The sequence below is a fragment of the Heterodontus francisci genome, chromosome 2 (genome assembly GCF_036365525.1).
Source record: "Heterodontus francisci isolate sHetFra1 chromosome 2, sHetFra1.hap1, whole genome shotgun sequence".
Taxonomy (NCBI): Eukaryota; Metazoa; Chordata; class Chondrichthyes; order Heterodontiformes; family Heterodontidae; genus Heterodontus; species Heterodontus francisci.
Genome location: NC_090372.1, coordinates 160,903,399 through 160,928,046, shown reverse-complemented (window position 1 = coordinate 160,928,046; position 24,648 = coordinate 160,903,399). Strand labels below are relative to the sequence as shown.

The 24,648-nt window shown below is 44.2% G+C and overlaps 1 protein-coding gene and 1 long non-coding RNA gene across 7 annotated transcripts in view; one reads left to right on the top strand and one right to left on the bottom strand.

Moving 5' to 3' along the window:
• Window positions 1-9,006, bottom strand: part of adam22 (ADAM metallopeptidase domain 22) — a 430,588-nt gene extending 421,582 nt beyond the window's left edge. For 3 of the 6 annotated variants that reach the window (XM_068013002.1, XM_068012995.1, XM_068013011.1), the window contains exons 1-3: window positions 8,516-9,006; window positions 8,054-8,247; window positions 7,599-7,675 (exon numbers count right to left, since the gene is read on the bottom strand). In XM_068013002.1, the coding sequence (XP_067869103.1) occupies window positions 7,599-7,675; window positions 8,054-8,247; window positions 8,516-8,603 (359 nt within the window). In that variant the 5' untranslated portion in view covers window positions 8,604-9,006. The remainder of the gene's footprint in view (window positions 1-7,598; window positions 7,676-8,053; window positions 8,248-8,515) is intronic. The other 3 variants (XM_068013020.1, XM_068013026.1, XM_068013033.1) reach the window with 2 other exon arrangements.
• Window positions 8,857-24,648, top strand: part of LOC137348042 (uncharacterized) — a 71,157-nt gene continuing 55,365 nt past the window's right edge. The window contains exon 1 of the long non-coding RNA XR_010969053.1: window positions 8,857-9,011. This is a non-coding gene — a long non-coding RNA (uncharacterized lncRNA). The remainder of the gene's footprint in view (window positions 9,012-24,648) is intronic.

The following is a 24,648-nucleotide window of genomic DNA, read 5'->3' as shown; positions in this document are numbered from 1 at the left end:
TATTTAAAACAGAATGAGATAATACTCAGTAAAACGCATGTATTTCATACTTTCTATTCTTATCTTGGCTAATGATTGCTGGATAATCAGACATTTTCTCCTCTGCATTGAGTGACAGCATCAAACACTTACCACACAGCTGTAGCTGGCTAAAATGCTGTATTGTCTATAGTGTTCAAAAGAGTCCTTCCCCACCACCCTCCCCTCACCCCAATATAGGCTCTAAATCCCCTTCATTCTTCACACTGTCAGTCCATGGTCGCTCAGAATTTAAACTCTCACTTAACACAGACAGCCTAAATTACCTAACCAGCAACAGTAGTAATACCAGTCACCTATATCAAGTAATTTACATCTCTGAAATGAATTAAAATCAGTAATCCAATCTATGGATTTAGAAAGTAATGGTAAACCACTTCAGCTTTGCTCTTGCAGAACTTCAAAACTTGGTTCCGCTGGTCCTCTGTATAATACATGGAACCTGGTTAGGTTTTCTTTATCATTAAGAGATCGTTGTAATATTTTATCAATGACATATGTAGAACTAAGCGAGAGGTTCTGCTGAGAGAGCATGAGCAGCTAGGGGCTAAATTAAAAAGCAGAACCACAAAGGTAATAATCTCTGGATTACTACCTGAGCCACAAGCAAACTGGCATAGGGCAAATAAGATTAGAGAGTTAAATGCATGGCTCAAAGATTGGTGTGGAAGAAATGGGTTTCGATTCATGGGGCACTGGCACCAGTACTGGGGAAAGAGGGAGCTATTTTTTGAGATGGGCTTCACTTGAACTATGCTGGGACCAGTGTTCTGGCAAATCGAATAACTAGGAGAGGGCATTAAACTAAATTGGGGGGAGGGTTCGAGTGAGGGGAAATTTAGAAAGTTAAAGAGAAAGGACAAGGCAAGAGTGCAGGGTAGCAATATGGGTAATGATAACCAGAGTGTGACAGGAAGGGACAGACTGTACAAACATAAGAGTGCACCAGCAAATAGGGTCAGTGTAGGGAAAAATGGTTAAAGGGCAAAATTAAAGGCTCTTTATCTGAATGCACATGGCATTCGTAATAAGATGGATGAATTGATGACACAAGTAGAAATAAATGGGTATGATCTAATAGCCTAAGACCTAAGGTACAACTTTTAGCCCCTGCCGAGGCCAAGGACTAGGCGAGTGGGTGCAGACGGGGGACAGTTTAGTTGCCTGGAGGTGGCCTCATGGCAACAGACTGGGGGTGGGGAGGGGGCTGCAAACAGCACTCTAGAGAGACTTAGAAGCCTTGGCTTACCTCCCACACCACCCCCACCCCCCAAACCCACAACAGTGGTGGTCCGATTGCAAAGGCCATTTTTTATATTAAATTTTTAAAAATCGGAGAGATGGCACCTTCATTTTAAGGCACCCTCTCTTTCACTTACCTGTCATGGCATCCTGCTGCTACTTTCAAGCTGGAGGGCCTCTAATTGGCCTTCCAGCTTCAAGAGCCCTCCCCCCATCCTTAATTGGACAGCATGCTCACTCTCTAGCCAGTAATTGGCCAAATCAGGGAGCATCACCCATGAATGACTGTTTCCCACACAGTGGCCGGGATTTTACAGGCTCCTCACCCCCGAGGCGGGATCAGAGGCGGGGGGCACGGAGAATTGTGACAGGTGGCATGGGGGTGGGGGGGGAGGTGCAGCAGGGCAGTGGGCCCATCACCTCCCTGTCGCCCAGCGATCTTTCCATGAGCAGCGTAAATCGACAATGGCCTTCCTGCCCAGAGGCAAATTGAGGCCCTTAAGTGGCCTATTAAGAGCCAGTTAAGGGTCTCTTCCCGCTACCACTGGGATCTTACCAGAAGCATGGGTGTGTCTCCACGCGTGGGAGGACACCTCGTAAAATGAGGCACGCTCCATTCTGGCTTGGGGGAGGACCCCACCGAGAACAACTTTACCGCCCTGGACCCCCATCTCCCTGGACTGAACAACTACCATCCCGTCACCCAGACCTTCTGGACTGGCCCCTGTGACCCCGCCTCACCTACCTCTGGTCCGGGATTCCACTGCTGGACCAGGGTCCAAGGCCTCTGCAGTACTGGTAGTGACCACCACTCCCAGTGGCGCTGCCAATGCTGCTGTGCTGCCGGCCCTGTGATTGGCCGGCAGCTCTTAGAGGCGGAATCCCCATCCCTTTAAAGGTAGAGGGGAGGTTGCCTCCTAACAGTAGCTACACTGTACGACGGAGTATAAATCAAAAGGCTGTGGGTTTACTGACAATGTTAACCATTAGGTGGCGCAGTACTGGCACATGTGCAAATGCAGCCTCATGGACTGAAACGTCACAGTCTGTGATGTCTCAGGCAGCTGCCAGTAGTAAAAATGGCGCTGCTCAATTTGTCACAAGGCGAATTAAACCCAAATCCCCTCACTGGCTGCCAATCGCTGCCTCCATCCCACCCCCCACAGTTTAACTGTTCCCTACCACACCGTTTGCTTGCCACTCACACGCCATCTTGCCGCTGCCTCCCCTCAGCCGCTCACTCCCTACCTTGCCACTTCTCACCCCCACACCCCCCCCCACCAGCTGCTTGCTCCTGGCCTCGACCCCCTCGGCCGCTCACTCCTGGCCTTACCGCTTGCCCCCCCCCCCCCTCGGCTGCTTGCTCCTGGCGTCGCCCTATGACCCCCTCGGCCGCTCGCTCAACCCTCAGCAGCTCGTTCCCCACCACTTCTCCAGACAGCAATCAGCCGAGGGGGGGGGGGGGAAGTGGCGAATGAGCAGCTGAAGCGGCGAGGCGGGGAGCAACTGGTCAAGGGGGGGGAAGCAGCAAGGCGGAGTGCGAGTGGCTGAGGGGAGGCAGTGGCAAGGCAGGGAGCGAGTGGCTGAGGAAAGGCAGCGGCGTGCACACAGGCGCAGGAGGAAGCGGGATACTGTTGGGGTCGGGCTGGTCGCAGCCATGGGGGGGTGGATGCAGCGAGGCTGGGGTCGGGAGTTAGCAGCCTGGGGCGGTGGGGGGGGGGGGGGGGGGGGAGGGGTGGTCAGGTAGCGGAGATGCAGCACATTCATTCCGGTATAATGTGGTGGATCATGAATTCTCACCTGTGATTCCGCACCACAAGGAAGATTTCCTTTGTGCTCTATACGTAAAAGCATTCTTTTTAAGCCAGATAACAATTTGTTATACATAGCTACTACGAGGAAATCTTCCACTAAGGTGAACTTTAATTCCTGCTGTGCCATCATAGCACAGAAATCAAACAGAAGTCAGACTTCCTCACAGAAGGTAAAGGTCAGCAGGTAGGCTATTCTGTGATGCGTCTGTTCATCTAAGAGTTCAACTCAATCTCAGAGATGACAGGGTCCTAGAAATAAGTTGAAGAGTTATGGTACAGGTGGGATAAGATTTAGAAGGCCAAACATTTTGTTTTCCCTACTTTATATTCCCGACAATGAAACAGTAAATAGAGAAAGGAAATATTAAAAGGGAAACTGTTTTTCAAATAATACAAATACAGAATTATAGGGCAGGTCTCACTTTGTCTGCTATTTTATAATTAAATGTATGACTGATTATCTTAATGTTGATGTCAATCAGATAAACATCAACAGCAAACTGCATCGTTACATGATAATATATATCAAATCATCCTTAATACGTATTTCTGGCAATGTTTTTTCATCAAGATTACCAGAGAAAAGAATAGCAGTCTTGCCATCGGTTATCAGGCAACAGCAATTTGAGACTAAACCTCACAAAGCAAAGACTAAAAACAAAACAGGATTTACCCTTAAGTAAAAATTAAGGGAACCTGTCATTATACTTCACTAAAATAGATTGAAACAATCCAAGACAGTAGTGGTCCAGTGTTTCAATGGGTATGATCAACCAATATGCTGCACTGCAGAATAGGAAGGCATTAGGTGCCTCCTGTGATTCTCCATATGTTAACATTGCAGCCAGATCATTAGAGAGACCAGGTGCTTACTCTCAGTAAACAAAGGATATTTGTGAACAATGCAACACCTCTTACTCACTGATTACAGCCATGTAAGCAAAAACCCAGGTCAAGGTCATGTGAGTCCCTCTCATTTGAAGAATACTGCTTGGCACAGGAGAATGCTAAAAAGGTCGGGCGGGGGGGTGGGGGGGGGGGGGGGTGGCGGCGGGATTGGCGAATAAAATGTAGGAGATATTCTGTAATGGAGAAAGGATATAAAATGTATTTAAATACTCCAGTATGTGAATATAATCCTGCATTTCACAAACAAATTCATGACCATCATTCTCCAGTTTAGCTATTTTGTCACTGGTGAGCGTTTTTGCTCCTGTAATCTTCACTACAACAGTGTAACAAAATGACTGAAAGGCAGCCACTGGGATCTCCTCAGTTAGGAGATCAAGTTGTGATTTCACAAATGATAGATGTAGCAAAATATTTAAAGGTAATGAGAATTTAGACATTTTCAATGCATATTATATGTTTAAATTGTTATTGGTCGCTCCACAAATAAACATTTTCAATGCATATTATATGTTTAAATTGTTATTGGTCGCTCCACAAATAAACAACGGCAATTATGTAAGTAGCCACTCCACAGGCAGTTAAAGAATCAAAGGGACTACCGACATACTGAAAATAGCACAAGAGCTTAATCATTTTGCAGTTATCTTTTTAATTGTTGGAGGCAAAGTACTGAAATTTGTTCATCACAGCTAATGGAACTTTTAGTTTTTGCCACTCACTGTATTAAAACTCTGGACTCTTATTTTTTATTTGTTCTGATTAAGAGTTACATCAAAATAGTACTGGCCAGGTGGATTAGGTTAAAATTATCCTCCATATCTTTCTTATTAAGATGCTGATTCAGCTGGTGTGTGTTCTGTATCCAATGCGCCACTCCAGAGCGAGCTTCTTTATAAATATTTTGCCGACAAGATTTCATAGGCTTGACTCTTTGATCACTGTGAAGGCGTTAAGAATCAGAAAGACAATGCTCAAGTCAGGATGAGGAAGAGACAAACAAGCTGCTGGGTAAAAGGGCAAGGTCAGGGATGCAGTCTAGACTGTGGATGCGCTCTGGACTGTACAATCGGCAAATTATGGAAGCCTGGTCAAGGTTAAACCGGGAGATAGGGAACTAAGACCAAGACAACTGCTGAGTACTAACAAGAATAGAATTATGTAATCATAAACTTGCAGCTTTGAGTGTAAGATTAGTGTGCTATCTAGGACTGCCTGAGATGGTCTCTCCCTGCGTGCATTTGAAAAACGATGGAAACCTGTTCCTGAATCTCCTCGTGCGGTGATTGAGTTGTCCCACAACAACTGGATGCACCACAATGAAAGATTAAACCAGCATGTTTCAAAGGAAAACAGAATTACCATTTAGTGCAGAAAGAACTATTTTCCATATAGGGATTAAACTGTTACCTAGTTATTTTTATATTAACTTTAAATAAAACATCGAACAGGAAGAGCATGACTGCTACTGTTAATTCATTACATCAAACTTTGTCAAGCACAAACCATAATCTTAACAGCTGAGCATTGTTGCTATACTATGTTAAATTGAACCCAGCTGAAGCTGTAACACTGCAACCCTGCTATGTTAAATAATGTACAATTGTTTTCTTATTGTAACTCAATTGAATTACTGTTCTATTCAGTGATGAAATTAATAAATATTTTATCCATAACTATTCAGAGGTAGCATAATAAAATGGTTATTTGTTGTACACCAAATTGGGAATGTCAAGATTTAGATACATACTTATAACTAAACTAGGTTGCGTAGGATGACTCAAAAGTGAGCCAATCTAGGTATCACAATAACACCATAGAAAAAATTTAAAGTTCAAACTATTATTCCTACAATCTCCACCTTTTTATTTGCTTTCATTCCCATTTAAAACCCTAGGCTATTTCCAAATAGTTGAAATCTTGACTATTCCTTTTAAATCTGTTAACACCATTTAATTTTATTTCATAGCTATTTTTCACCTTACAATATAGAGATACATGAACAATTTGATATCATTTCCATGTAACACTAATCCAATAGAAGTGTGCCTTAGTTCTCTTGAACATAAAAAATAATCAAAGTCTGTACAAAATTACAGCCATAGTCACAGAAAAAAACGTCTGTCTTTATATTGTCTTTACTGTAATATGATTCATCTGGATTGATCTTTTGAAGTAAACGACGGAAACATTAGAGTGAAACGCGATTATTCTCACTTCTCATTTATTGCCATTTAGCAAGCAAACTGAGTCCAAGAAAAATGATTGCAGCATCTTAATCTTTCTCTCCATTTCAGATGACACCTAAAATATAAGTTGATTAAAAGGCATGGTAGTTACTTGAGACAATTAAAAGAAAATGTAGGAGTGGCCCATAGTTCAAGTTTACAGAGACTGCTTTCTTGCAAATATATTTTAGTGCTTCTTTAATTGTCTTATATGCAAACAACAATTGGTGTGTCATCTTCAGAAAAGTACTTGAGTTGGAGATCATCCATCATGAGTTTTCAAATTAGACCCGGGGAGGGCATCAAATTACTGTCCATTTGGGTCCAAGTATAACTTGCACAGCATGTCTTGAGAATTCTGTGTTCTATATTGTATTCATTCATAGCATACTGCCTCTTGACATATAATAATAGAATATTTTATGTCATGGGAGCAGTGTTTTATGTTGGGTAGCTATCTTTCAGGAGTTGGGACGGGGGTGGGGGGGGGGGGGGGGAGTCCCTAGGAACAGGTCCATATTTACACTGAATATATGAAAACTACTGCCATAGAGGAAAAGGCCTCACCTGTTTTAAAAGTGAATTTCCTTACGTTTCTGCATACACTTTGATGTTTAGAGGTTACTCCTTGATTGTCAGAAGACTGAATGAAAGATCTTACATACTTTGTAACTAGGGTGAAAACACTTGCATTGTACTGCACTCTGCGTCAAAATTCTTCGGCACCTCGCCTGAGTGCATTTCACACATATTACATTAAACTCAGTACAGTTACTTCTTGAAGTATTTAATTCCATCCTCTTCACATATTTTCGAAATGAATCGTATTGTGCTCTTTTAGACCTTGGTGGTGTCTAAGCCACTTCTTTACAGTGGTTGTTGAAATACATGATTTCAATATACGGCCAACTCAAAGGATTAATAAAATAAAGGTTAAAATTATTCGCTTAAAGTTCAGTGAGGTTTCATTTGAAAGGTCTGCCTGTTCCACGGCACCTTTTTACATTTGTAATGTTCATGGCCCCTAAATTAAAGTATTTTCTATCACACTGCACCGATGCAAGCGTGCCCTCACAATGTACGACTAGTAGCTGGACAATTCCACAATAACAAAACAGTGAGAGTCATTCTGAAACTTTGCCAATCAATAAATCGTCGATAATACCAAAAACTGAGTCCGTGCAGGAAAATCGCAACACTAACAGCGAGAGCAACCCGTAAACTCTAAACCCTACTTTCATTCTTGCATTCATAGAGCGACATAGAAATGCATATGTCAAGACCGAAAATGTGTAAACCAAAGCAAGTCCCTGCGATGTGGACAGCTGTTACATTTGGGCTTTCCCCCCTTCACACACATACTTACTGGTTTAGCTCAACGTCAAGAATGAAGGATGAGTCGAAAGCATCAACCTGGAAGGTAGCCTGGGCAATATGCGTGGACTGCAAAAAAGCAAAGAGCTTTTAGTAACCTGGCTGATAGAGATAATACATAAACGTCAGCAAAATGAATCGTGCAGACTGAAAAACGCCTTGAAATTTTGTGCAAACCCAGTTAAGATTTTATAGGCTCGGCAATAAAAAATAATTGAATAAACTGTAATGAATGCTAATCATTTGTATCCTGTGCTTGAGAATTACATGTTTAAAAAATCGTTTGATTTAGTTAATTGTGCAAGCATGATGCAGTGGTTGGGGGGTGGGTTACTTGTTTTTCAAATGCGGCCAAGGTCTCCAGGGAATGGAATGCAGAGAGCGCTGTTTGTATCTGCACATTCAAACACAGTAAATAAATACAATTCAACTCTTAGCGGCACTCACTGGGTGTGGGGCTGCTCGCTCTGGTGTCCTCCTCACTCGGGTATCCAGGCCAAGCCGGCCGCCTCGCTCCCTGCTGTCCGGACGGTAGATGAGCCGAAGCGGGCTGGTTGTCTGAGGATGCTCCAAGCTGCGCTGCCTCCAGCCGGCAGCCGCCTCCTCCTCTCTTCTCAAGGCGTCGTCACCTTCAGCCGAACCTGCAATGTGCACGGGTCCCGGATACAACACTGCCGTCAGTCCCGTTCATTTGCTGGCATCATTTTTAACCTGCTTAAATCTGCCACCTGAGCCGATCACTTGACCCAAAGTTAAAAGCCAAATCATACAGCTCAAGGTCGCAAACACCTCTAATAATTCCATATTTAAATCATTATTCCTTTCGTTCGTTCAAGAAAAAAGCCCACCCTGGAAAATGCCCAGCATGCAAAGATTAAGAAGGTGCCAATTTTCGCTTGATAATCTTACCGGGTTTTCTGTTGGCGTTGCTATATTGAGCGAGGTAGACTACTCCACACAGATATACCGAAACAATCTGACCCGGTAAAGGCTTCATATTTCATATTCTATCAGCCTGCAAGAGAAAATAACACCAAAAAAACCTCTTTTTTTTCCTCACAATGTTTCTTGGCTGGATCCAACCGAACGTTTTGGATCTCGTTCGTATTGTTTTCTATGTGTTTTTTTGCTCTGCTTCCTTCAGAGTGCAGGCTACAGCACTGGATGGCAGTGACAGGCTCAGAGCATCTGAGCACCTCCCTCCCTCCCTCCCTCCTATACCTCATCTCTCCCAGTCAGCCAGATCTCCTCACTGCTGCTCCACGTTCACGTCAATTCCCATCCCCGCACCCGCCCCCGCCCCGCACAACTCGCCGGCTGCAGAGTGCGGGGCCCATACTGAGCATGGGCAGCAGCATCGGAGCCAGCTCTGGGAGATGCCCTCTCTAGCAAGCTGCAGCAAGAGGTAATGCTGATACAACAGCAGATCACATGTCGGTATTAATACTTTACTCCATTGAACCCTTTCAAAGATCATTTCTGAGAAAGTGAATTCACTTCCAAGGCCAAATGTGTTAATTGCAACGCACTGCAGGCAGTTAATTCTGTCTCCTGTTCTGATATGGTACAAACACCCTGAGATGAACAAGTCTCTTTTTTTCTGATTTTGAACGGTTTCCCTATTCATGTCACACGCAAAATCAATTGTAAGCAACATGTATGTGTATGATCGTGTAATAAGATTCTGCAATATATTTAGTACAGTTCCGCTCACAATAAGATCATTTTCTTTTTTGACATCGCATCCTAAGTATTAAAATTGATCTGATCTGTACTGAAAGGTTATTAATGATGACAATGCATTGTGTTTATATAAATATATGGAAACGTAATGACTGATCGCCGATTCTTCGACCATTACATTCAGCTTTTGTTACTAAAATAATTCCTATCAAAGTAGACCAAATATAGTATAAGTCTCGGCACCGCACCTCAGAAAGGATATATTAAATGGTGCAGCACGGATTCAATAGATTGATACCAGGACTAAAAGTTTTTTTTATGAGGACAGGTTGCATAGACTAGCCTTGTACTCCCTTGAGTAAATAAGACTAAGGGGTTACCTGATGTGTTTAAAACGATTAAAGAATTTTGCAAGGTAGATAGAGATAAACTATTTCCTCTGGTAGGGGAATCCAGAACAAGGCGGCACAAACTTGAAATTGGAGCTAGACCATTTAGGAGTGAGGCAGGAAGCAGTTCCTCACAGAAGGGGTTGTGGAAATCTGGAACACTCTAATCAAAAAGATGTTGAGGCTTGGTCAACTAATAGATTTTTGTTAGCTAAGGGTTTAAGGGATATGGAATCAAGGCAAGTAAATAGAGTTGAGATACAGATCATCCAAGACTTAACTGAAGGCAGAACAGTCTTGAGGCGCTGAATAGCCTACTGCTGTCCCTATGTTGATATCAGTGAATAACTTAAAGGAATCTTAATTCCCATCAATTGAGCAGGAGTGACAAATATAATTTTGTCATTTATGATGCACTACTAATAAACAGGGAGGCAGGGGGGTGGTCAGTTAGCTCAGTTGGCTAGACAGCTAAAGTGTGACATAGAAAAGCACCAACAGCACAGGTTCAACTCCTATACCAGCTGTGGTAGTTCATGGAGGCCTGCCTCCTCACCTTGCCTCATGCTTGTGGAGTGGTGACCCTCAAGGTATACATCACTAACTGTCTCTCTCTCTCATGGGAAGAGCTGTCTATGGTCCTTTGGGATTATGACTCAAACAACAAGTGGAAAACAGGGATTGGTTGAAAGCTTGCAGCTCTAGGGCCACATGCAGCTCCAACCAACACCCCCCACCCAACCCCAGGCCCTGGCAATCCAGCCACTGAAGCTCAGGAGATTCAGCCCTCTTGCGCTGGTTTCCAGACCAACACTTATACCTTAACTAACATTGCTCAAACAGATTATCTAGTCATTTAATTTGTTGTTGTTTGTCAGACCATGTTGTGTCCAAATTGGCTGCTACTTTTCCTTATATTACAACAATGAGAAATCAACAGGCACTTGGAGAGTTTTGAGTTAACTAAGGATAGCCAGCTTGGATTTGTAAAAGGTGGATCATGCTTGACTAATCTAATTGAATTTTTTGATGAAGTAACAGAGAAAGTTGATGAAGGGAGTGCGGTGGCTGTTCTGTATATGGATTTTAAGAAAGCATTTGACAAAATACCACATATGTCCTAAAGATCATAGCTCCTAGACTGCATCTGTGGCAGGTGGTGAGGGAACCAACAAGAGAGAAAAGCCTACATGACCTCATCCTCACAAATCTGCCTATCGCAGATGCATCTGTCAATGACAGTATTGATAGGAGTCACCACCGCACAGTCCTCATGGAGACAAAGTCCCGTCTTCACATTGAGGATACCCGCCATCGTGTTGTGTGCCACTACCACCGTGCTAAATGGGATAGATTTCGAACAGATCTAGCAACTCAAAATAGGACATCCATGAGGCGCTGTGGACCACTAGCAGAATTGTATTCAGCCACAATCTGTAACCTCATGACTCGGCCTGTTCCCCACTCTGCTATTACCATCAAGCCAGGGATAAACCCTGGTTCAATGAGGAGTGCAGGAGAGCATGCCAGGAGCAATATAAGGCATTCCTAAAAATTAGGTGTCAACCTGGTGAAGCTACAACGTAGGACTACATGCATGCCAAACAGCAGAAGCAGCGTGCAATAGACAAAGCTAAGTGATCCCACAACCAACGGATCAGATCTAAGCTCTGCACTCCTACCACATCCAGTTGTAAATCGTGGTGGACAATTAAACAACTAACAGGAGGAGGGGTCTCCACAAATATCCCTATCCTCAATGACAAGGGAGCCCAGCACATCAGTGCAAAAGACAAGGCTGAAGCATTTGCAACCATTTTGAGCCAGAAGTGCCAAGTGGATGATCCATCTTAAGTCTCCTCCTGAGGTCCATAGCATCACCGATGCCAGTCTTCAGCCAATTCGATTCACTCTATTTGATATCAAGAAATGGCTGAAGGCACTGGATACTGCAAAGGTTGTGGGCCCTGACAACATTCTGACAATAGCATGAAGACTTGTACTCCAGAAGTGGCCACGCCCCTAGCCAAGCTGTTCCAGTACAGCTACAACACTGACATCTACCTGACAAATGTGGAAAATTGCCCGGCTATGTCCTGCAGTGGCAAGTTACATTCCCACCACACAAGTGCCAGGCAATGGCCATCTCCAACAAGAGAGAATCCAACCATCTCACCTTGACATTCAATGGCATTACCATCGGTGAATTCCCCCACTGTCAACATCCTGGGGGTTACCATTGACCAGAAACTGCACTGTGGCTACAAGAGCAGGTCAGAAGCTGGGAATTTTGGAGAGTAACTCATCTCCTGACTCCCCAAAGTCTGTCTACCATACACAAAACACAAGTCAAGATTATGATGGAATACTCTCCACTTGCATTGATGAATGCAGTTCCAACAACACTCAAGAAGCTTGACCCCATCCAGGGCAAAGCAGCCAGCTTGATTGGCACCCTGTCCACCACCTTCAAGATTCACTCCCTCCAATACCGACACATAGTGACAGCAGTGTGTTCCATCTATAAGATGCACTGCAGCAACTCACCAAGGCTCTACTGACAGCACCTTCCAAACCTGAAACCTCCACCACCTAGAAGGACAAGGGCAGCAGATGCATGGGAGTACCACCACCTGCAAGTTCTCCTCCAAGACACACACCATCCTGACTTGGAATTATATCGCCATTCCTTCACAGTTGCTGGATGAAAAGAGCATTGTTGGTGTACCTATGCCACATGGACTGCAGTGGTTCAGGAAGGCAGCTCACTACCACCTCCTCAAGGGCATTTAAGGATGGGCAATAGATGCTGGCCTAGCCAGCGATGCCCACATCCTGCAAAACAATAAAAAAAGGCTGGTTAACAAAATTCAGCCTCATGGAATAGGAGGTTCAGTGTGCAATTAGATAAAGGAATTGGCTCAAGGAGAGAAAACAGCAAGTCATGGTAAATAATTGTCTTTCAGACTGGAGGATAGCAGACAGTGTTATTCCCCAAGGGTCAGTGCTGGGACCATTGCTTTCTTTTGGTATATATAAATGACTTGGATCTTGGAATAGGGAGTACAATTTCAAAATTTGCCAATGTTACCAAACCTGGAGGAGAGGCAAACAGTGAGGATCATAAGAACTGCCTGCAACAGGACATAGATAGGCCAGCAGAATGGGCAGACAAGTGGCAGATGGAATTTAATACAGAGAAGTGTGAGGTGATGCATTTGACAGAAGGGATAGGGTGAAGCCGTATAGTCTTAATGGTGCAGTTCTAAATAGTGTGCAGGAACAGAGAGGCCTGAGGACCCAAATGCATCAATCTTTGAAGGTGGCAGGCCATATTGAGAGAGTGGTTAGCAAAGCATATGGGTTCTTGGGCTTCATGAATCGAGGCACAGATTACAAAAGCAGGCAAGTTATGTTGAACCTTTATAAAGCTCTGGTTAGGCCCCAACTAGAGTATTGCATCAAGGTCTGGTCACCACAGTTGAGGAAAGATGTGAGGGTCCTTGAGAGAGTGTTGTGGGACAACATTAAGAGGGTCACCTGGAGAAGTTGCAAGTGAAGGTCACCGGAGAAAAGTAATGCCGCATCACACATGACCAGGGCTTTGTGGGTGTGGCCCGACAGCGATATGTTTTTAGATGTGGTTCGTCAGTAACTGTTTATATATATATATATATATATGTTCTAGTTAAGTTATAATAAAAACCCACTGTTAGTCCTGTGAGTCTTACAATAGTAAGTACACATCAGTCTGATCTCTATCATCAGTAAAGTGATGGAAGGTGTCGTCAACACTGCTATCAAGCCGCACCTGCTGAGCAATAACCTGCTCAGTGATGCTCAGTTTGGGTACTGACAGGGCCACTCAGCTCCCGACCTCATTACAACTTTGATTCAAACATCGGCCTAAAGCGCTGAACTCGGGGTGAGGTGAGAGTGACTTCCCTTGACATCAAGGTAGCATTTGACTGAGTATGGCATCAAGGAGCCCGAGCAAAACTGGAGTCAATGGGAATCAGGGGGAAAACTCTCCGCTGGTTGGAGTCGTACCTATCGCAAAGGAAGATGGTTGTAGTTGTTGGAGGTCAATCATTTCAGCTCCAGGACATCACTGCAGGAGTTCCTCAAGGTAGTGTCCTAGGCCCAACAATCTTCAGCTACTTCATCAATGACCTTCCTTCAATCATAGGGTCAGAAGTGGAGATGTTCGCTGATGATTGCACAATGTTCAGCACCATTCGTCATTGTCGACAGGAATAGTGCCGGAAGACTGGAGGATTGCAAATGTTGTCCCCTTGTTCAAGAAGGGGAGTAGAGACAGCCCTGGTAATTATAGACCTGTGAGCCTTACTTCGGTTGTGGGTAAAATGTTGGAAAAGGTTATAAGAGACAGGATTTATAATCATCTTGAAAAGAATAAGTACATTAGAGATAGTCAGCACGGTTTTGTGACGGGTAGGTCGTGCCTCACAAACCTTATTGAGTTTTTCGAGAAGGTGACCAAACAGGTGGATGAGGGTAAAGCAGTGGATGTGGTGTATATGGATTTCAGTAAGGCGTTTGATAAGGTTCCCCACGGTAGGCTATTGCAGAAAATACGGAAGTATGGGGTTGAAGGTGATTTAGAGCTTTGGATCAGAAATTGGCTAGCTGAAAGAAGACAGAGGGTGGTGGTTGATGGCAAATGTTCATCCTGGAGTTTAGTTACTAGTGGTGTACCGCAAGGATCTGTTTTGGGGCCACTGCTGTTTGTCATTTTTATAAATGACCTGGAAGAGGGTGTAGAAGGGTGGGTTAGTAAATTTGCAGATGACACTAAGGTCGGTGGAGTTGTGGATAGTGCCGAAGGATGTTGTAGGGTACAGAGAGACATAGATAGGCTGCAGAGCTGGGCTGAGAGATGGCAAATGGATTTTAATGCGGAAAAGTGTGAGGTGATTCACTTTGGAAGGAGTAACAGGAATGCAGAGTACTGGGCTAATGGGAAGATTCTTGGTAGTGTAGATGAACAGAGAGATCTTGGTGTCCAGGTGCATAAATCCCTGAAGGTTGCTAACCAGGTTAATAAGGCTGTTAAGAAGGCATATGGTGTGTTAGCTTTTATTAGTAGGGGGATTGAGTTTCGGAGCCACGAGGTCATGCTGCAGCTGTACAAAACTCTGGTGAGACCGCACCTGGAGTATTGCGTGCAGTTCTGGTCACCGCATTATAGGAAGGATGTGGAAGCTATGGAAAGGGTGCAGAGGAGATTTACTAGGATGTTGCCTGGTATGGAGGGAAGGTCTTACGAGGAAAGGCTGAGGAACTTGAGGTTGTTTTCGTTGGAGAGAAGGAGGAGGAGAGGTGACTTAATAGAGACATATAAGATAATCAGAGGGTTAGATAGGGTGGATAGTGAGCGTCTTTTTCCTCGGATGGTGATGGCAAACACAAGGGGACATAGCTTCAAGTTGAGGGGTGATAGATATAGGCCAGATGTGAGAGGTAGTTTCTTTACTCAGAGAGTAGTAAGGGCGTGGAACGCCCTGCCTGCAACAGTAGTAGACTCGCCAACTTTAAGGGCATTTAAGTGGACATTGGATAGACACATGGATGAAAATGGAATAGTGTAGGTCAGATGGTTTCACAGGTCGGCGCAACATCGAGGGCCGAATGGCCTGTACTGCGCTGTAATGTTCTGATTCTAATTCTAATTCGTGACTCATCATATACTGAAGCAGTCTATTTAAAAATGCAGCAAGACCTGGACAATATCCAGACTTGGCCTGATAAGTGGCTGGTAACATTCGTGCCACACAAGTGCCAGGCAATGACCATCTCCAACAAGAGAGAATCTAACCATCTCCCCTTGACATTCAGTGGCATCACGATCACTGAATTCCCCACTATCAACATTCTAGGGGTTACCATTGACCAGTAACTGAACTGGAGTAGCCATATAATACCATGGCTACAAGAGCAGGTCAGAGGCTAGGAATCCTTCAGCGGGTAACTCACCTCCTGACTCCCCAAAGCCTGTCCACCATTTACAAGGCACAAGTCAGGAGTGTGATGGAATACTCCCCACTTGAATGGATGGGTGCAGCTCCACCAACACTCAAGAAGCTCGACACCATCCAGGACAAAGCAGCCCGCTTGACTGGCACCCCATCCACAAACATTCACTCCCTCTACCACCAACGCACAGCGGCAGCAGTGTGTACCATCTACAAGATGCACTGCAGCAATGCACCAAGGCTCCTTAGACAGCACTTTCCAAACCATGACCTGTACCACCTAGAAGGACAATCGCAGCAGATGCATGGAAACCACCTGCAAGTTCCCCTCTAAGCCACACACCATCCTGACGTGGAACTATATCGCCGTTCTTTCACTGTCACTGGGTCAAAATCCTGGAACTCCCTTTCTAACAATACTGTTGGTGTACCTATCCCACATGGTTTGCAGCAGTTCAAGAAGGCAGCTCACCACCACCTTCTCAAGGGCAATTAGGAATGGGCAATAAATGCTGGCCTAGCCAACGACGCTCACATCCCATGAACGAATAAATAAAAAAGTTCACTTATCGAATGAGCAAGTAATATTACATGGTGGCAACGTTTGGGATATTTTTTTTTTCTGAAGACCACCAATTGTGGCAATGTTTGATATTTTTCTGAAGAACACTCTAAGAGATAACAGAGAACAGCCGGTTGCCTACCTGGAGTGGCTGAATATCGTGGAGTGCAGCTGGCAGGAGACCCCACAACAGTGCAGCGACCTAGGACCAGAGACAGAACCCTGGGAGATGTTGAAACCTAGTGACTACAGTAGGCAACTTGCCAGGAGACCAGTGCTTTCAACTAATCTGATAGTGGGTTGAAAATTTTGAAAATCTGTAGATAAAGCCATTACTATTTTAGTTTTCCTGTTTTTTTGCTTCATGGATGGGGCCTAAGCCAAAAAGGGCAGGAATAACTCAAAAGCGCCACTGGGGGTCCACAGCACTGTGAGAAATGCTGATGGTGGCAGCTGGTGGTACTGCAAGCTGCAGCTGGCTGCAGACAAAGAACTGCTACCTCTGTTTAAAAAAGAAATGCAGTGTCACTCGCAGGATCATTAAGACAATGGCTTTTAGATATCCAGTTTAGATTGGAAGGTGTCAGACATAAAGTCTGAATTTAAACTGTTTTGACAGAGAACGGAACTGTGTCCCTTGGATCAAGAGGTGAGCAAACCAGAGAAACAAGTTATCAAGATTAAGATTGCACTAGGCAACGAGGGCCTGCAATGGATCAATACATCAGGATTGTCAGCTGAGGATCAGAAGAACCATAGCAAGCTAAGGGCATTCCTGGAGCAGCAACTCAAGGTGAAAGTAAATTTCCAAGCACGTAGGCTTGGGCTTATGACCTACCGGCAAAGGCAAGATGAGTCCATTGACCAGTTTGTTGCAAGGTGCCAAAACAAAGCTCAAGATTGTGACTCCACAGATAATAAATTGTCGGAACAGGTTTTGGAGCTAGTGATCGCGTCTACCCCACCAGAGGCCTTTCAAAAAGAGCTGCTAGAAAAGAAGACAGGACACATCATAGATGCACTACTCAATGATGGAAGGAAATTTGAAGCATCCAGTGTCAATTATATTCTGAGCTTATGCTTGCCACTCTTCTGCGGTTACAAGCATTGGGAGCGGCTACAACAATTGGTGTGGTAACCAAGGCTCAGAAGTCGACTAAGCATTGTGGCAAATATGGCCTGACTCATTAAAATCGCAGTTGTCCAGCGTACCAGGACCAGTGCAAAGCTTGTGGCACGTGAGGACATTGGGCAAGGCAGTGCAGAAGACCAAGATCAGATACTGCACACAGAAATGGTGGCAGATCACATGCAAAGAGAATGTCTGCAGGACAGGATGACAAACACAACAAAAGGTATGCCAACAGAAAAAAAACCCAAGCAGGTACATCAGGTCAGCTGTGAGACAGATTGCCAGGAAGACGTGGATGAAGAGTGCACTCCTGCGAACAGTGAGCGAGCATTTCACATAGTCAATTTGGATCAACATGTCAATGCTATTACGCAATCTGAGGCATTCGCCATGATTGGGATTATATGTCCGCAGAAGAGTGGCAAGCATAAGCTCAGAATATAATTGATACTGGAGCAAGTGCAAATATTCTGCTCTGTCGAAAACTGAAAGACATGAACTTAAAGAAATGGGAATCTATGGTATGACCCACCACAGCTAGGCTGACTGCCTACTCCAATCAAGTGCATTGGAATGATAATTTTAAAGTGCAGCTATGGGAGCTCCGAATGGCTACCGCAAATGTTTTATATTATAGACACAACTGGACCAGCTGTCGCAGGACTTCCAGTATGCCAAGATTTACAAATTGTCACAATACATGAATTCAGTAATGCACTGAAGATGGTAGAAAATATCCAGGTTGAGTGTATTGGGTCAGTCCATGTAAAGGATGACACAAAGGCTGGGAGTCTTGACATGAAGAGGTGATATGACCAGGAGTCTCTCCTCGGGCTTCAGTTCGTTGTAGCAAGTACCCAGAGGCCAGAGAAATTGCCAGTGATTGGTGATGTTGCCGGTTATCATTTTTCTAAGCTTTCTAAACAAGGGAAGCTGAAGGCATCGTATGACAGGCAAGCAGGACCAGAATTAGCTTGCTGTGAGTAGGACAGAAGGTCAGAGTCCTCAAGCATGAGTGGGGAACTTGGTATCCAGCCAAGGGTGCTCTGATCTGTGACCAGCCCAGATCATACAAGGTCCAGATACCCAATGGTGTGATTCTCAGATGGAACTGGAGTCAACTAAGAGAGCTGTACGATAACACTACATTTGACAACCCTATGACTTCGCTGACACGTTCAAGAACACAATAGCACAAGAAATAGGAGCAGGAGTAGACCCATCGAGCCTGCTCTGCCATTTAAAATGATCATGGCTGATCTTAGGATTCAACTCCACTTTCCCACCCGCTTGCCATACCTCTTGATTCCCTGAGAGACCAAAAATCTGTCTATCCCAACCTTAAATGTTTTCAATGATGGAGTATCCACAGCCTTCTGAGATAGAGAATTCCAAAGATTCACAACCCTTTGAGTGAAGTTATTTCTCATCTTAGTCCTAAATAATCGTCCCCTTATCCTGAGACTGTGCCCCCATGTTTTAGATTACCCGACCAGTGGAAATAATCTCTCAGTGTCTACCCTATCCAGCCCTTTTAGAATCTTATATGTTTCAATGAGATTACCTCTCATTCTTCTAAACTCCAGAGAATACAGGCCCAATTTACTTAGTCTCTCATCATAGGACAAACCCCCCAACCTAGGGACCAATCTAATGAACCTTCGCTGCACCCCCTCCAATGCAAGTATATCCTTTCTTGAATGCGGAGACAAAAACTGCACACAATATTCCAGATGTGGTCTCACCAAAACCCTGTACAATTGTAGCAATACTTCCTTATTCCTGTACTCCACTCCACTTGAAGTAAAGACCAACATACCATTTGCCTTCCTAATTGCTTGCTGTACCTGCATGTTAACTTCTGCATTCCTTGAAGAAGCACAGCCAAGTCTCTTTGAACATTGGCACTTACAAGTTGCACACCTTTTAAAAAATATTCTGTTTTTCTATTCTTATGACCAAAGTGAACAACTTCACACTTCCCCACATTATACTCCATCTGCCATCTTGTTGCCCACTCACTTAACCTGTCTATATCTCTTTGCAGCCTCTCTGTGTCCTCCCCACAGCTTACCTTTCCACCTACCTTTGTATCATCAGCAAACTTAGATACATTACTCTCTGTCTCTTCATCTAAAATGTGAATATAGCTGAGGCCCCAGCACTGATCCTTGCGGCACTCCACTATTTACTGCCTACCAACTTGAAAATGCTCTGTTTATGCCCACTTGTTGCTTCCTGTCTGTTAACCAATCCTCTATCCATTCTAATATATTATGCCCAACTCCATGAGCCCTTATCTTGCCAATTTACCTTTTGTGTCACACCTTATCGAATGCCTTTTGGAAATCCACATATACTACATCTACTGGTTCCCTTTTATCTACCCTACTAGTTACATCCTCAAAAAAACACTAATAAATTTGTCAAATAGGATTTCCCATTATTAAAACCATGTTGACTTTTTCTAATCATACTGTGCTTTTCTAAGTGCATTGTTAAGACTTCCTTAATAATAGATTCCGGCTTTTTCCCAATGACTAATGTTAGGCTAACCAGCCTGTAGTTTCCTTTCTCTCCTGCCTTTCTTGAAAAGCAGTGTAACATTTGCCAACTTCCAATCTGATGGGACCGTTCCTGAATCTAAAGAATTTTGGAAAATCATTGCTGGCGCAGCCACTATATCTGCAGATATCTCTTTTACAACCCTAGGATGTAGGCCATCAGGTCCTGGAGATTTGTCAGATTTTAGTCCCTTAGATTTCTCCAATAATTTTTCTCTGTTGATATGAATTTCCTTACGTTTCTCACTTTTTTAGTTACTGTCTCTGATATGGAACTTATATCTTTTACTGTGAAGACAGACACAAAATATTTGTTCAATGCTTCTGCCATTTCCTCATTTCCCATGATAATTTCTCCTGTCTCTGTTTCCAAGGGACTAATGTTTATTTTAGCTACTCTCTTCCTTTTGATATACCTATAAAAGCTCTTCCAATCTGTTTTTATGTTACTGGCTAGTTTACTGTCATATTCTATTTTTTCCTTTTGTATCAACTTTTTGTTGGCCCTATGATGGCTTCTAAAACACTCCCAATCCTCAGACTTGCTGCACTTTTTGGCAACATTTTAAGCCTTTTTTAATCCAGTACTATCCTTAACTTCCAGAGTGAATCACGGATGGATCTTTCTGGCTGAGTTTTAGTTTTTCAAAGGAATATAATTTCGTTGAACATTTTGAATTGTTCCTTTGAAGATTTCCCCCTGTTCACTGACCACCATACCTTTTAGTCTATTTACCCAATTTACCTTAGCCAGTTCTCCCCTCATGCCTCCATAATTGGCTTTGTTTAAGTTTAAGATTCTTGTTTGTGATTGGCGCATGTCACTTTCAAACCTAACATAGAATTCAATGGTATTATGATCACTGTTTCCCAGTGGATCTTTACTATGACATTGCTTATTCACCCTGCTTCATTACGCTGCATGGAGTTCCGAGGCAAGAACCTGGTGGGGATAGGGGAATAATAAAAATTTCAAAATTTCAGGGCAGGAGGGGTGGAGGAGTGGGGAAATCAATTTTTATTGAATGTGGGGATGGTGGGAAGGGGTTATAGGCCAAATGTTATAAGCTTAGGGGGTAAAGCTCAGGCATTGAAATAACCATTGGGGGGTTGGGGAAGGGCCATCCACATATTTCTTATTGTTTAATAAAAATTTAATACTGCTGCCGGTTTAAAAATTTAAAGTAATTCTAAGGGCTTGAAGCCCTTTAAAAATGGCGCCAGTGCCTGCACAGTGGCACCGGACGCCGTTGCCAGGGACGCAGAGGGCACCCCTACATGTCATCGGAGGCGGGTGCTCCACCCCACTATTTAAATGAGGTCCCACGCGAAATATCATGGGGGTTCTGCGGCGACCGCTGAATGCGGGCACCCAACCAAGTTCAAAGGGCGCCACCGCGGAGCCCTAGATCTAAGATAGCTTTATCTCTAGTTGGCTCCACAACGTATTGCTCCAAGAAACTGTCCTGAAAACATTCTACAAACTCATCTTCTAGACCACTCCTGCTAATTTCATTTTCCCAGTCTATATGAAGATTAAATTCCCCCACAATTATTACATTGCCTTTGTTACAAGCTCCAATAATTGCTTGTTTAATGCTCTTTCCAACAGTATAACTACTGTTGGGGGGCCTATAAACTACTCCCACTAGTGTTTTCTGATTCTTGCTATTCCTTATTTCCACCCATATAGATTCTCTTCATGATCTTCTGAGGCCAGATCCTTTCTCACTATTGCCCTTACGTCATCCTTTACCATCAGTGCTACCCTTCCTCCTTTGCTATTCTCTCTGTCTTTTTTGTATACCCTGGAATATTTATTTCCCAACCTTGATCACCATGTAACCATGTCTCTGTGATGGCGATTAGATCTAAATCATGTACCTCTATTTATGCCACTAGTTCATCTATCTTATTGCTGATGCTTCACACATTCAGATATTCTTTGGGCCTCCTTATCTCGAGAGACAATGGATACGCGCCTGGAGGTGGTCAGTGGTTTGTGAAGCAGCGCCTGGAGTGGCTATAAAGGCCAATTCTGGAGTGACAGGCTCTTCCACAGGTGCTGCAGAGAAATTTGTTAGTCGGGGCTGTTGCACAGTTGGCTCTCCCCTTGCGCCTCTGTCTTTTTTCCTGCCAACTACTAAGCCTCTTCGACTCGCCACAATTTAGCCCTGTCTTTATGGCTGCCCGCCAGCTCTGGCGAATGCTGGCAACTGACTCCCACGACTTGTGATCAATGTCACACGATTTCATGTCGCGTTTGCAGACGTCTTTATAGCGGAGACATGGACGGCCGGTGGGTCTAATACCAGTGGCGAGCTCGCTGTACAATGTGTCTTTGGGGATCCTGCCATCTTCCATGCGGCTCACATGGCCAAGACATCTCAAGCGCCGCTGACTCAGTAGTGTGTATAAGCTGGGGGTGTTGGCCGCTTCAAGGACTTCTGTGTTGGAGATATAGTTCTGCCACCTGATGCCAAGTATTCTCCGGAGGCAGCGAAGATGGAATGAATTGAGACGTCGCTCTTGGCTGGCATACGTTGTCCAGGCCTCGCTGCCATAGAGCAAGGTACTGAGGACACAGGCCTGATACACTCGGACTTTTGTGTTCTGTGTCAGTGCGCCATTTTCCCACACTCTCTTGGCCAGTCTGGACATAGCAGTGGAAGCCTTACCCATGCGCTTGTTGATTTCTGCATCTAGAGACAGGTTACTGGTGATAGTTGAGCCTCGGTAGGTGAACTCGTGAACCACTTCCAGAGCGTGGTCGCCAATATTGATGGATGGAGCATTTCTGACATCCTGCCCCATGATGTTCGTTTTCTTGAGGCTGATGGTTAGGCCAAATTCATTGCAGGCAGACGCAAACCTGTCGATGAGACTCTGCAGGCACTCTTCAGTGTGAGATGTTAAAGCAGCATCGTCAGCAAAGAGGAGTTCTCTGATGAGGACTTTCCGTACTTTGGACTTCGCTCTTAGACGGGCAAGGTTGAACAACCTGCCCCCTGATCTTGTGTGGAGGAAAATTCCTTCTTCATCTCTGTGATGGCGATTAGATCTAAATCATGTACCTCTATTTATGCCACTAGTTCATCTATCTTATTGCTGATGCTTCACACATTCAGATATAGAACCTTTAATTTAATTTTTTTTTGCTCTATTCCCATCAGTGACCTTATTTGCTGATGTACAATTTCTGTGAAACACTCTGCCCTTTCCTGTCCCATTCTGCTTGTCTTTAGCCACAAATCTATACTGTTTTGATGCCTAGGCCTTTCTCTTTGGATTTCTTAATCTCACCTCTCCGGAACCCTCCCCACACTCTGTTAGTTCACAATCTCTAGTCTTATCTGCTGGTTCACACTTGAATTTGTACACACTGACCCTTCCTGTCATCCCCTGATTATCATTATCCTTATTACTATCTTGCTCTCTTGCCTTCTCCTCTCTCTTTAAAATATCATATCTTCTCTCACTTGATCCCATGCCCCCACTATTTTGTTTAAAGCCCTCTCGATTGCCCTAGTTATACGACTCGTCAGAACACTAGCCCCAGCACAGTTCAGGTGTAGACCGTCCCAATGTTACAGCTCTCATTTTCCCCAGTACTGGTGCCAATGCCCCATGAATTGAAACCCATTTCTCCCACATCAATCTTTGAGCCACGCATTTTAATGTCTGATCTTATTTACCCTGAACCAATTTGTTTGTGATTCAGGTAATAACCCACAGATAATTACCTTTGAGGTTCTGCTTTTTAATTTCGCCCCTAGCTGCTCATACTCGCTATACGGAGCCTCTTTCCTAGTCCTATCTATGCCATTGGTACCCATGTGGTCCACAACAACTGGATCCTCCTCCTCCCACTGCAAGTTCCTTTCCAGCCTCGTGCAGATGTCCAAAACCCTGGCACTGGGCAGGCAACATAGCCTTCTGGACTTTCAGTCTTGGCTGCAGAGAATGGTGTCTATCCCCCCGACTATACTGTCCCTTCCTACCACTACATTCCTATTTACTCCCCCCACCGCTTGAATGGCTCCCTGTACCACGGTACCATGGTGAGTTTACTCATCCACCCTGCAGCCCTTGCTCTCATCCATACAAGCTGAAAGAACCTCAAACCTGTTGGACAGTTGCAAGGGCTGAGGCTCCTCCACTTCTGCCTTCTCGATCCCCTTACCTGCCTCACTTGCAGTCACACCCTCCTGTCCCTGACCATGGACCAAATCAGAAGACCCCATCCTATGGGGTGTGACTGCTTCCTGGAACAAAGTATCCAGGTAACTTTCCCCCTCCCTGATGCATTGCAGTGTCTGTAGCTCAGCATCCATCTCACTGACTGTAAGCCGAAGCTCTTCAAGCTGCAGACACTCACTGCAGACATGTTTGCCATGGATCACACTGGCATCCACCAGCTCCCACATACTGCAGGCACAACACATCATCTGCCCTGCCATCCTGATTGTGTTTTAAATAACTAATTAATTATTTACTTAATTAATTAATAGGAAATATTCACCAGCCAATCTATTAAGCTTTACTAGTATTAGTAAATAAATCCTTACATTTGGTAAATATTACCCGAGTTTTGAAAGATAAACAATAAAAAACTCACCAACCAATCAACTACCTTTTTTCCTGTGATTTCACACATTGATTTTTTTTTCTCCTCAGATCGAGGTCGGTTTGCTCTGGTGGCCTGGACTGAATAGG